The sequence below is a fragment of the Bos grunniens genome, chromosome 8 (genome assembly GCF_055505025.1).
Source record: "Bos grunniens cultivar Pamir isolate PY7600 chromosome 8, Bosgru_T2T1.0, whole genome shotgun sequence".
Taxonomy (NCBI): domain Eukaryota; kingdom Metazoa; phylum Chordata; class Mammalia; order Artiodactyla; family Bovidae; genus Bos; species Bos grunniens.
In genome coordinates, this window is record NC_141172.1 from 36870208 (window position 1) to 36883894 (window position 13687).

The 13687-nt window shown below is 40.8% G+C and overlaps 1 protein-coding gene and 1 non-coding gene across 3 annotated transcripts in view; both read left to right on the forward strand.

The window, feature by feature from the left end:
* Positions 1–13687, forward strand: part of GLDC (glycine decarboxylase) — a 91809-nt gene that overhangs the window by 32606 nt on the left and 45516 nt on the right. For both annotated transcript variants that reach the window (XM_086415167.1, XM_086415168.1), the window contains 10 exons: positions 160–307; positions 639–835; positions 2527–2623; positions 5594–5699; positions 6917–7056; positions 8164–8244; positions 10614–10711; positions 11193–11277; positions 11451–11492; positions 12458–12600. In XM_086415167.1, the coding sequence (XP_086271293.1) occupies positions 160–307; positions 639–835; positions 2527–2623; positions 5594–5699; positions 6917–7056; positions 8164–8244; positions 10614–10711; positions 11193–11277; positions 11451–11492; positions 12458–12600 (1137 nt within the window). The remainder of the gene's footprint in view (positions 1–159; positions 308–638; positions 836–2526; positions 2624–5593; positions 5700–6916; positions 7057–8163; positions 8245–10613; positions 10712–11192; positions 11278–11450; positions 11493–12457; positions 12601–13687) is intronic.
* Positions 5781–5887, forward strand: LOC147366917 (U6 spliceosomal RNA). The gene has a single exon (XR_015132218.1). It is a non-coding gene; the product is annotated as a U6 spliceosomal RNA (small nuclear RNA).

Here is a 13687-nt window from a genome sequence, read left to right on the forward strand (position 1 = left end):
GCCAGATGTGGAATGGGGGTGTATGTGTGCATGTTGGGATGGGGTAGGCAGTGGGGCACTGAGGAAGACACCGAATAGGAATCTCTTCACGGAGAAGAAACTGTAGGTAATTGGATTTTCCCTGTAAACCAAAAACATGGTTGTTCTTTATCTTTCCAGGTATTCTGGAGTCCTCATTGAGCTGAAGTTACCCCATGAAATGGACTTCAGCAGCAAAGATGTCAGTGGAGTGCTGTTCCAGTACCCAGACACTGAGGGGAAGGTGGAGGACTTCACAGAGCTCGTGGAGAGAGCCCACGAGGCCGGGGTAGGAGAACCTTTCCTTTGGGGGTCCGTGGAGGAGTGTCTCAACTTTGAATGATTATTGTTATTCTTTTTGGTGTGTTTCACACACCTTTATCACCTGGTATGGTAAAGCTGCCTCCTTCCTACCTCCTTTCTTCAAGTTTGCTTTCTTCACTGGCTCCTGGTACATAGTAGACACTCAGTAAATATTTTAAATGAATGAATGAGTAAACATATTTCACAGGGTACAAACCAACTCTGCCAGTCTGCCTGTAATGGAGATAATTTGATACCCTCCCACTATTCTCAGGGAAGGCCACAACCTTTTCCATTTTCTCTTATTTCCTTTCTAGAGCTTGGCCTGCTGTGCTACTGACCTTTTAGCTCTGTGCATCCTGAGGCCTCCTGGAGAATTTGGGGTAGACATCGCCCTGGGCAGCTCACAGAGATTTGGGGTGCCACTGGGCTATGGTGGACCACATGCAGCCTTTTTTGCTGTCAGAGAAAACTTGGTGAGGATGATGCCTGGAAGAATGGTGGGGGTAACAAGGTAAAGCAGCTCATGCTTCTTCCCTTTTACTGTGGTTGTGGCTTTCCCTGCTCCTTCTCTTGCTCACAAAAGTTGTTGATATCTCTTGGAATTTAACAGGGTCGTTTTGGGTCAATTAAGGAAATATAGAACATAGAGTCAAAAGAGAGAGTGTATTTAGGATACTAATGTTTGGGGTATCAGTGCCCTATCTACCCCCTAACCCATCCCAACACACACACACACACACCATTCTCCTATATTTAGCCCTCAAATGCCATGAATTTGTGCATATTTGGAAAAGTATGCATGCAATGTATAACACATTTGTACTGAAGTTATAGAAATGAATTTATTTAGGTTGATGAAAGCCTTGAAAGACTGAATATTTTAGGTGTGTTCTATATCTAATTAGTCTCTTTCTTGAAAGGATTAGCTTGCCATGTGGCTGTGTAAAGACAAGTGCAGTAAGAGAGTATTATGCACACATTGAGTGTGACCCACATTCTTTCCTAGAGGCCTGCCCCTTGGCTCTTTGAGTAATTTCCAAATGTACTTCCTTTTACAGTATTTTTCAAATATATCTATTTATATATCTGGTTGCGCCGAGCCTTAGTTGCAGCACTGGATCTCCCGTTGTGTCATGTGGGATCTTGTTGCGGTGCGTGGGGTCAATAGTTGTGGTGCATGGGTTCAATTGCTCCATGGCACGTGGGGTCTTAGTTCCCCAACCAGGGATTGAGCCCAAGTCCTCTGCGTTGCAAGGCAAATTCTTAACCACTGGACCACCAGGGAAGTCCCTCCAAATATACTTTATTGGCTGCTTCTCACAGCTAAAGATCATCAGGTTAAGAACTTAGATGAGTGCCGTGATTATTACTGTGGAGATTTAGCATATTATTTTTGACCTTTCATAAAAATTGGACTATTAATGTAAGTAAGTGAATAGTCTGGAGTAGTGCTTGATGTGATGGAGATGAGAAGTTCTGAAATACTTTATTTTTGTCACATGATAGCAAAAGGCACTTTGCTTTTTAATGTAAAAATGATATTTTCTTTAGATATTTTTACATTAGCTTCTTTCAATGATGTCTCTTCACCAGATAAGATAAGGCAGAGGTTTTTCTGATTTTAAAAGAATTTCATATATCAATTACTACCTTCTAATTTTTGTATTGAACTTCCGACCTTTTTGGAAAGTGGACCAAGGAGTTGATGAAATAGAAAATAAGATTGATGAATCTCTGTGTTTATCTAGATTTTTAATTGCATTAAGAAAGAAGAGATTTTATTAGAGACAAGTGGTAAGGTTATTAACTTTATTTATAACCACATAGTTGCTCAGATTTCTGGTATAAAAATTGTTTCCCTTGTCCAGTATTTCCCTGTTCTCTGAATCTCCCAAGAAGCTCAGAGTGGAGTTTAATCCTCAATTATCATCATTATTTTAGGCAGGGAGATTACCGGGAAATTTTCTTTTAAGGTTTCCAACTTATTGTATATATCTCAGTGCCTCAAATCCTCAGGGTGCAAACTGAAAATTAGTAGTCCCATTTGGAAGAAGATAGTTTGGAAATTGCTCTTTATGGACTAGCACCTAAGTAACATTGCTGAATTCACTTCAAGGTGGGAAGGAAAGAAGCAGTTCTGTTTATGGCAGTTCTCAGTACTGTGATGATCTGTGCTGACTGAATGTTTTATTCTTGGTCCAGAGATGTCAGTGGAAAAGAAGTGTATCGTCTGGCTCTTCAAACCAGGGAGCAACACATCCGGAGAGACAAGGCTACCAGCAACATCTGTACAGCTCAGGTAGGTCACAGACCTGACCTGCTCACTGAATGCCTTATGGTCTACAGAAATGATCTCTTATTCATTTTACTGAGTTGTTGTTTCACTCATTCATCATCTACCGAGCAGCTGGCACACCAGAAATGACAAGGTCTTGTTGGTAGAGAAGCCTTGTGGTCTTGTCAGAATGCCAGTCTTGTATTTTACTGGGGTTCCATGTATGTACATACTTCACCCGTTAGGGTCTCTGGCATTCTTGGCTGCAGGGCAGCTCTGTTATGTGTAGTAACTCTCTTAAGGCTGAGATGGAGGCGCTCCAGGTTAGTGTGAAGAAGGCGAGTAAAGATACTTGAGGTGACTGTATTGAGGGGATGGTTTAGATTGGCCAGTCAGTGGTGGTCATGGGGTATTCTTACTGAGAAATCATGAGAGGTATTCCTGAAATGGATGGGATGAAAGAGGAGGAGTTACTTGAACATTGCCCAAGAGCTCAGGTTAAAGGGAGCAGTATTCATTGACACTCAGCCAATTCCTAGGATCAGGTGGATGACCACACCTGAGCGTATGATCCATTTTAGGTTCATCTCTTCTATTCAGGGCCAGAGAAAAAGATCTTGTAGATAACTCAGCAGTCAGTACAGTGTTCTTCCCCCTCAGGGCTTTGGCTCACGATACCACCACCAGATTTTAGAAAGCCTCTCCAGGGATGCAGTTGACAATAAGGTCTTCTTACAGCTTATTCTGAGTCTTCCCTGGTGGCTCAGCAGTAAAGAATTTGCCTTACAATTCAGGAAATGTGGGTTCAGTCCCTGGGTTAGGAAGATTTCCTGGAGAAGGAAATGGCTACCCATTCCAGTATTCTTGCCTAGGAAATCCCATGGACAGAGGATCCTGGCGGGCTACAGTCCATTGGGTTTCAAAGAGTCAGACACAACTTAATGACTAAACAACACCAACAGTAATAGCTTGTTCTATAGTCATTGGTCATTGAAACAGTATCCTCTGTTGGTTTGCTTGCATTATACTTTTTGTCTCAGGGAAATGGCTGCTTTTCAGGGAAGAGCTCCTTTAGTATCACAGGTAGGAGCCAGTTGTCACAAGCTTGTCCTCTGTTGACAGCAAATTGATCTTTATATGATGCCTTTACTTTCTATAGTTTACCCTTCATTTTTTGCTGAATTCTCTGCTAACATATCTTCTTTTCCTCTACTGCTTTCTGCTCATATTCTTCCAGAAGGTATCTCTCTGGTCATTAAGTACACTAAGGGTTTTTTGCTTTAAGGTTTGAATTAATTTTCCAGGTTAACTTGAGCTGTCTACAGTGAACAGAAGTTATGTTCCTACTTCTTTTTTTTCTTCTAGTTCATGATCTCTAGTTTAAAAAGGAACATGAATCAACCTCCACAAGACTTCTGTGATGGGAGATTTCCAGAGTATTCTGTGAACTCTAGCCTGAGTTTTTATTTCCAGGCAGCATAGCCACGAGCCATGATACTCTATTCTATGGATATTTTATTTCAGAAATGCACTCTCTGTAGCTATAAGGTGTTGTGATTCCTCCGTATTTATTTCTAATTGTTACATGGAGTCCACAAGAGTGTCAGTACTGTCTCTGAGATTTGGTCCAAGAAAGCCTACTGCTGTGTTCTCTGATGTCTTCTTTTCCTCATTTTCTTTACTGACTTTGATTTCACTTTATGACATTTTTCAAGAACTCTTTCTTGTTTAGAAGTTGCCACAGAGATATTCCTTTTAGCAGCCTCACAGAGGAAAAGTGTACCTAACACAATAGATCTGATACTGAACATCATCCAACTTCAAGGCACTATGTTTCTCAGCTGAGTAGTGTTTCTACTTCATGAAGTGCCCCTTCCCACCTTGGGATGATTGGCCATAAAGGTGGATCTTGAACTACTGACCTAGTATGTTAGGACAAAAGTAACATTAGTGGGACTGGAAACTTCAGAAAGACTGTGATGCTGGACTGATGAGATGTTAGGAGATGTGGGAGAATTGAATGGACTAAAGCAAATGAGGAGTCTCCTACCTCACCCGTTTGGACCAGATACCATGGATGATATTGCATGGTTAGAAGGTAGACAGGTGAGAGAAAGAGCCAGAAGGAGGAGAGTCAGGAGGTGGGCCTCCATTATTTTCCCCCAAGTTGGCACTCATTTTGGTATCTGACCCAAGCCACCCTCGTTTTATCCTTCTCCATGATCCAAGGTGCCATCACAGTGGTCCCTTCCTTGCTCCCTATGCTGGACTCCTTCCCCGAATCTCTGAGAGATTCAATGCCCGTTCTTTCCCATTTTGTATCACACTAGGATACATCCCTGTAAGTACTTCTATGAAACCTCAATCAACAGTCAAAAGAGATAACTTACCTGAGAAGGTGACCTTACTGTCAGCAGGAAATAAGCCATAGGTTCTGGTTTTCCCTTTCTAATATATCTCCTGCCATCTCATTTTGGTTTTATTCTCTGTGTCCTGCATTTTTATCTTTGGTGGTCCTTTGCTGTAAATTTACCATTCACCTCTTGGTTGGCCGCAATTCAGTTTTTAGTGCTTTATTTGAGACTTCAAGAGAATTATGCTCCCTGAGTTCTTGTGTGTTTAAAAACTTTTGTTGCTTTTATCTTTGAAGAACCATTTTATTGAGCCTAAAATTCTTAGATCTCATTTTGTTCCCCTGAGGTCTTTGTTCCACTGTTTTCCGGTGTTAAATATCACATATCTGATGGCAGTCTGATTACCCCTTTACAAGTGACAAAATTATGTTGCGTGAATGGAACCTCTTATTAATGGTCACATTCAAAGGTTTAGTGTAGTGACTCAAAGGCACCTTAGATGGCAGGCAGGTTATAAATGGTTCCCAACTGCATAGAGAAGGCAGGAAGTCTGATCATTTTGCTTAGTCCCTGTTTTCAGTTTCAGTATCTGTCTTCTATCACATTGCTGAACATCATTCTTTAAACGCTCTTTGTTTAGGCTCTCTTGGCGAATATGGCTGTGATGTTTGCAATCTACCATGGGTCCCATGGGCTGGAACATATTGCTCGGAGGGTACATAATGCCACTTTGATTTTGTCTGAAGGTGAGTCAGTTGTCTATTTTAAAAATTTTGGTTGTAACAAGACTGATAATTGTGAATAAGTAAAATTAAAAACTCACTGCAGTGCTCGCTTCGGCAGCACGTATACTAAAATTGGAACGATATAGAGAAGATTAGCATGGCCCCTGCGCAAGGATGACACGCAAATTCGTGAAGCGTTCCATATTAAAAAAAAAAAAAAAAACTCACTGCATGGCCAATGTCACATGCAAAATAAAAAGTCAGATAAAAACCTGGGAAGAATATTTTCAGCATCTGTGATTGACTGAGTGTTAGTATATTTAGTATACTGAGCTTTTGCTTTTGCTTTTGGTTTTGCTTTTTCCCCCAGACCCCATATACAAGAAGGATGAACACCCTGAGAAAAAACTGAGCAAAGGACATTAAATGTAATTTTAAAAGAAAGCACATAAATGAACATACATAATTTCAACCTCACTATTAATTAAATAAATGTAAATTTAAAGAATAAAATAATGTTTCTCCCATTACATTGGCAAAGATTAAAAAAGAATACTGATATTGGTATGACTTTTATGAGGGCACTTAAACAATTTGTATCAAAAACTTAAAAAGTGTCTACAATTTGATCCAGAAATTCTAGGAATGTTTCTAAAGGAAATAATCAGATAAGGATGTAAAGGGTTTCCACTGAAACATTATTTGCAATATTACAATCTTGGAAATAGCCTAAATGTCCAGTAATAAGTAATTAGTTAAAATTATGGTACACAATTTAAGTTTTAATATTATATAGCCATTAAAAATAATGATGGGGGTTTTGATCTATTGAAAAGCCAAGTGTTCATGATATGTTAAATACTTTTTTCAGGATAAAGAAGTATATATATGTGATATATTACAAATAGAAACACATACATATACACCCTTCTGGGAGGAATCTGTACAGAGGAATCTGGGAGGAATCTGATACAGAGGAATCTGTACCAAAAAGTAACCATTAGTTACTAGTGGATGGTAATTATGGTGATTTTTCCTCCATTTTTATATGTATTTCACAACTTTCTACAGCATAATAGTGAATATTTAATTTTTTAAAATTTGAAAGCAGCAACCAAATCTCTGAGTATGACCGAAACAGACTGTTAGTAGGATTTACCCTTCAGTTCTCTGTGAAGTGTCTGGGGCAGAAGGTCAGGTTTCTCTGTAGAGACCGGTGGCTCTCCTGTTTTGTCTAGGTCTCAAGCGAGCCGGGCACCAACTCCAGCATGACTTGTTCTTTGACACTTTGAAGATTCAGTGTGGCTGCTCAGTGAAGGAGGTCTTGGGCAGGGCCGCTCAGCGACAAATAAATATTCGGCTCTTTGAGGATGGCACCGTAAGTCAGACTTTCAGTTTCATTTTACAAATTCTATAAATTTTCATGACTTTCCTCATTAAAATATCTTTTTATTTAAAAAAGATCTCAGTATTGGACCTTTGGGCGCAATCTGTTTCTTTGTAAACAATTTTCATTTCCAGTTTGGAACGCTGTGACTTTTTAAATGGTAATTCATTGTCAACTTTCCTTAAGGTGTTGTGTTTTCATACATGGAACTCTTAGGCACATATTTTGCTCACACTACTCCTTTATTCACAATATGACTGTTCAAGGTAAAGGCTATGATAAGCAATAAGATGAGGCAAGTTAAGGGAAAAAAATGGTGAGCTTATCTAGTACCAAAAGGGGTGCCCAGCAGCCCTCAGACGAGTTCAGATGTGGCTGTAAAACTCTGGATCTTGTGGAGTTTGGGACTGTACTAGACTGCTTTGCCAAAGAGTCAACCTGGACATAATGATATTCTGTTTTTTTAGGACAATGGAGAGTTTTGTCCAGCAATTTCTCCCCTTGGACTTCTCTTATTAGAGTTTCAGCCCTGATTTGTGTGTGTGTGTGTGTTCAGTTCTTTTTTTAAAGCTTATTTTTAACTGGAGGATAATTGATTTACAGTGTTGTGTTGGCTTCTGCTGTTCAGCAACATGAATCAGCCATAAGTGTATATATATCCCCTCCCTCGTGAGCCTCCCTCCCACCTCACCCCGCCATCCCTCCCCTCTAGATCATTACAGAGCACTGAGCTGAGCTCTCTGTGCTATACAGCATCTTCCCACTAGTTATCTATTTTAAACGTTGTAGTGTATATATGTCAGAGCTCCTCTCTCAGTTTATCCCACCCTCTCCTTGCTGCTCTGTGTCCACAAGCCCATTCTCTAGTCTGCATCTGTATTCCTACCCTGAAAGGGGTTTATCACAACCATTTTTCTAAATTCCATATATATGCGTTAATATAAGATACTTATTTTTCTCTTTCTGACTTCATTCTGTAAGACAGTCTCTTAAAGTTCATCCACCTCACTACAAATTCCTCAAATTCATTCCTTTTTATGTCAGCCCTGATCTTGACATTTAGAGCTGATGTTTTCCCTTTCATTTTCATTTCTATAGCTTGGTATTTCTCTTGATGAAACAGTCAATGAAAAAGATCTGGATGACTTGTTGTGGATCTTCGGCTGTGAGTCGTCTGCAGTAAGTAAATTAAAATACACACTCCTCATAAGGACTATCTGGGGAGATGTCAGAGATGGCCTTGCCTCTTGTGGGCCTGAGTTGTGAGGGAGAGGGGGCCCAGGAATGACCTTGGTGGCCTGCTGTTAAAATTAAACTACTGATTTTTCTCTTGCTCCCATGACTGCTGATAGTTAGAGGTCACTGCTCTGGGCTCCAGCCAGGACTGATTAGACAGGTTAGTGGGAAGGACTGTTAATCGTACTTAATTGAAGCTATTCCTAATACAAAGCTTCATAACGTTTACATCTTGGTTATGTTGATTCTGGGAAAACTGACCTAATATGTGCCAGGTCGTTACTATGTGTTATGTCCCCAGAGTGAAAGTGAAAGTGAAGTCGCTCAGTTGTGTCCGACTCTTTGTGACCCCATGGACTGTAGCCTCCCAGGCTCCTCTGTCCATGGGATTTTCCAGGCAAGAGTACTGGAGTGGGTTGCCATTTCCTTCTCTAGGGGATCTTCCCGACCCAGGGATCAAACCCAGGTCTCCCGCATTGTAGGCAGACGCTTTACCATCTGAGCCACCAGGGAAGTTGTTACATCCCCAGGATAGTGCTACATCAGACATATTTCCTGCCCTTATGGAGCTTCTAGTCTGTTGAGGATCTGAATAAGCACAAGAATGCAGTCTAGGTGAGGTATTATGATGGGCACTGTCTGTGATGAGCACAGAGGAGGGGCTTCTCACCAAGACTCAGAAGAAGTTCTCTTAAGTGGAGACCTGAAAGATAAGTAGGAGCTATCCAGACACAATTGCGGAGGAGGATGGAGCTACAGGTGTTCCAGATGCTGGGAAAAGCCGCCACAAAGGCTAGGAGGAGAGAGAGAACATGAGAACTAGAAGCAGTGTGGGGTGACTGAGTTGGTTTCTAAAATGATGAAATAGCTGGGACATGTGAGGATGAGATTCTGTGACATGGAAGAGAGGCATCAGTAGCTACCTACACCTGTAGCAAGGTGTTAATCACAACACTCTGCAAGGCTTATAGCATAAGAGCCACTCAATAAATATTTGCTAAATGAACCAATGAAAGGAAGCAGAAATAGGTTCCAGAGTGTTTATCAGTGCTGTTCTGGTTGTCTAAGTTTTCTTTGAGACCTGACTTCAAATCAGAAAACAAATGTAAATGATCAAAGAAGTATTACACTGTTCTCTTTTAAACTAATTAATAAACAAAACTGAATAAGTATCCTCCCTCTAGAATTCCACAATTAATTTAAATTTAATCACAGTATTTGTTCCATGCATTTGAGGAATTTAGGGAATACCCACTGAGGGCTCCAGAGAGCCATTCTATCAGCCTGGAGAAGAATGAGGAGCAAGCCATGTATTTAATTATATGTTTTGGATATTTTATCAGACATATGGTTTGAAAATATTTCCCCTGTTCTGTGGGTTGTCTGTTAATTCTCTTGATAGTGTCATTTAATGCACAAAAGTACACTTTTATCTATTTTTTTCTTTTGTTGCTCATGCTTTTGGTGTCATAAAGACGTCATTGCCAAATCCAAGGTCATGCAGATTTGCCTCTATACTTTCTTCTAAGAGTTTTGTAATTTTATTTTATTTATTTATTAATATTTAATTTATTTATTTTGGCACACTGGTTCTTAGTTGCAGCATGTGGAAATCTTTAGCTGCAGTATGTGGGATTCAGTTCCCAGACCAGGCATCAAACCTGGGCCCCCCTACATTGGGAGCGTGGAGTCTTAGCCACTGAGCCACCAGGGAAGTCCCAGATATCATAGTTTTAGCTTGTGGATTTAGGTCCTTAATCCATTTTGAATTAGTTTTTGTGTATGGTGCAAGATAAGGGTCCAATTTCATTCTTTTGCATGTGTCTATCCAGTTTTCTCAGCATCATTTGTTGAAGAGCCTGTTCCTTATCCTACTGAATGGCCTTGACATTTGTATTTTATTAGAATTGTTCTCAAAGACAAAAGAGCAGTGTCAGATAAGAATCCTTACTTGAGCTTTATCATAGTAAATTTTTAGATAGCCCTTTAAAATAATTTACTGTAACTTGCTTCATTATCCATGGAACATGCAGGAGATGTCAATTTTTGTTTTGGCAGTAAAAATTGTACAGCTTCTATTTACTGTCGCTAAGTTCAATGGAACTTAAACATGGTATTTTGAAGAATTTGCCACACTGCATGACCCTGACCTCTGTCTTTGCACCATGCCACATGTCCCTGATGGGGGGTGGGAGGTTGGGTGGTAGGGAATTTCCGGTGCTCTATCACAACACATGCTTAATGGAAGCCTGCTTCGCATGTGGTTCCAGGCCTGATTTCCGCGCTTCAGTGTCTGTGATCTCTCCGTGCAGGAGCTGGTTGCTGAAAGCATGGGTGAGGAGCGGAGAGGTATTCTAGGGACTGCCTTCAAGAGGACTAGCCCATTCCTCACACATCAAGTGTTCAACAGGTTTGTGTGGCTTGTGTGACTTCTGCATTGGGAGCACAGTGGAGAGTGGCTTCCACTACAGTACAGTTATTGTGGTTCAGCCTGAGTAACTGCTAAATCCCAGTTCTAACCTGGGCACAAAGCACATCATATTTCCTGATGGCTCTGCTTCCTGGGTACCATAACCCATAATTCTACTCCTGATAAGATGGGAGTTTGGATGTGAGGTTGCCAGGCTGAAGATCATACCCAGGGACTCAGCAGCGTCTTCTTTCCAGCCCTTTCTCTCATGCCCATGGGCAGCTTCTTGTCCTAGGGAATCCTCTGTGGTCTGTGGGGGGTGGTCCATGCTCTCTCTCTGATACTCTGTGGGCATGTTGCTCATGGCCTAATTTGACCTGTATGTTGAAGGTAGATCTCAGTGTATCTTAACCTTTTAGAAAGATGTGTGTGGGCTCTTATTTAATTATATTGGCCTAAACCCTGTGTTCTATGTTCACAGCTATCACTCAGAAACAAATATTGTCCGATACATGAAGAGATTGGAAAACAAAGACATTTCCCTTGTGCATAGCATGATTCCACTGGTAATTACTGCCTTTATTTCCATTCCCCACCCCACCCTGATTCCACCTCTTTGGGTCACACCTAATATGCTGCAAGAGAGGTGAATGGTTGGCCTTTCAGGGAGATGGGAGGACTGATGAGATGGAACATAGGAAGTCACTAACGTAATACACTTTGGCTGTGCTTCTTAAAGGGATCCTGTACCATGAAGCTCAACAGTTCATCTGAACTCACGGTAAGTAGGTCATGTCTATTAAGAGGGGACTTACCAGAAGCAGTGTCTTGGCTTGTGCATAAGTAGATAATGAGAGAAGCTGCCACTGGGACTGTGATTAATAACTACTTTAGAAATCCCTTACCTCACTCTTAAACAATCTTGGCAGAAACCCTAACTTTATCACAACCTGATCATTTACATTTATGACTGAAATTATTTTTAAATGTTAAAATAAGTAAAAATATAGCATTTATGTCTTCCTACCTCTCCTACCCCAGACTCCCTTTTAAATCTGCCATGTTAAAAGCTTTTATCAATTTGTAGTTGTTAAGCTCAGGTGGAATTAAGCTTTCTATAAATCATTTCTCGGTCCCAAAGGGTTGAGATTGAGGTTTTAATTTATTACTTGTATCAACAGTAGGTTTTTGTATCCTGCTGTGGTGTTTGGTAAGTATCTGTACTAGGCCAGCATGTTTATTTTTTTTTTTTCTATAGGATTATTCTGATATGACAAATCACATTAGGAAAAGAAAATCATTTTCTATTATAATAGGATTTTCTTCATTTACTTTTATGTTGGCTTTTTATTCTGCTTAATGAAAAAAAGAATAATATATATGCTATGCAAGAGTTTGAATAAACCATGCTTGAAACAACTCATTGAGTTTCATGGATATAAATCAATTTGGGGGCCTTTTTGTTCCTCAAAAAATAGGAAAAGGTTATATTTTTGTGTAAGTGCCCTTTCCGGGGCCACTGTGACTCACTTGTACAATGAAGACAGTAATAGTACTTACTTTATAAGATTGCGGTAAGAGTTAAATGAATGAATTTATTTAAAGTGCTTAGATTAGTGCCTGACACATAGTAAGCAATTTCTGTGTTAGCCATTGCTATCATCGTTATCATCATTATTAAAGTTAGTATTGTTATTACTATTACAATGTATACATATGCATATGCTTTCTCCTCTTGCTCTTCAGCCTATCACATGGAAAGAATTTGCAAACATCCACCCCTTTGTGCCTCTGGACCAAGCTCAAGGGTACCAGCAGCTTTTCCGAGAACTTGAGAAGGATTTATGTGAACTCACTGGCTACGATCGAATCTCTTTCCAGCCTAACAGGTAAAGGGATTTCTTCTTCTGTCTTTTTAGTTATCTTTTGTAGTATAATACCCCCTGGGATGGATGACTAGACGATCCAAAGTGGCCTCATTTTCAGAGCTGGGCAGGTAGTGATGGCTGCTGGCTTGGAGTCCAGTTGAGTATGTGGACCTCTCCAGTGGTTGCTGAAGCTCCCTCACAGAATTGGGTCTGGGTTCAAAGTGGGGTGTTCCAAGGTGGAAGGATGTGGAAGCTGCAAGCCTTTTCAGGCTCAGCCTCTGGAGTTACACAGCATCCCTTCCAGAGCATTCTATCCATCATAGCATTTTCAGTTCACTTTAGTTCAGTCACTCAGTCATGTCCGACTCTTTGTGACCCCATGAATTGCAGCACGCCAGGCCTCCCTGTCCATCACCAACTCCCGGAGCCTACTCAAACTCACATCCATCGAGTCGGTGATGCCATCCAGCCATCTCATCCTCTGTCATCCCCTTCTCCCCCTGCCCCCAATCCCTCCCAGCATCAGAGTCTTTTCCAATGAGTCAACTTTTCGCATGAGGTGGCCAAAGTACTGGAGTTTTAGCTTCAGCATCATTCCTTCCAAAGAAATCCCTGGGCTGATCTCCTTCAGAATGGACTGGTTGGATTTCCTTGCAGTCCAAGGGACCCTCAAGTGTCTTCTCCAACACCACAGTTCAAAAGCATCAATTCTTCTGCGCTCAGCTTTCTTCACAGTCCAACTCTCACATCCATACATGACCACTGGAAAAATTTAGGGCAGCCCAAATTAAATGTGGAAGGGGCCAACATGTGGTTGTGAATGTGGAAAATCCTGGTTCACTGTGGCCATCTTTGAAAGGTAGTTACTACATCCATCTTACCGTTTAAGAATCAGAATTGAGCTCCTTATAAGCAGCAATGCCTCAATCTAGTAGGACCAGGAGAGTCTGGATCCTAGTTTGTTATGTCAATAACCTTGAAAGATCCTTTCCCCTTTTCTGGCCTTAGTCTCTGTAAAATAAAAAATTTTGAGCAAAAGTGATTTTCAAAAACAAGCAAGCTCACAGAAATGTAGTGGCCAGTCAAGTGTGACTTTGACGCTCCTCCC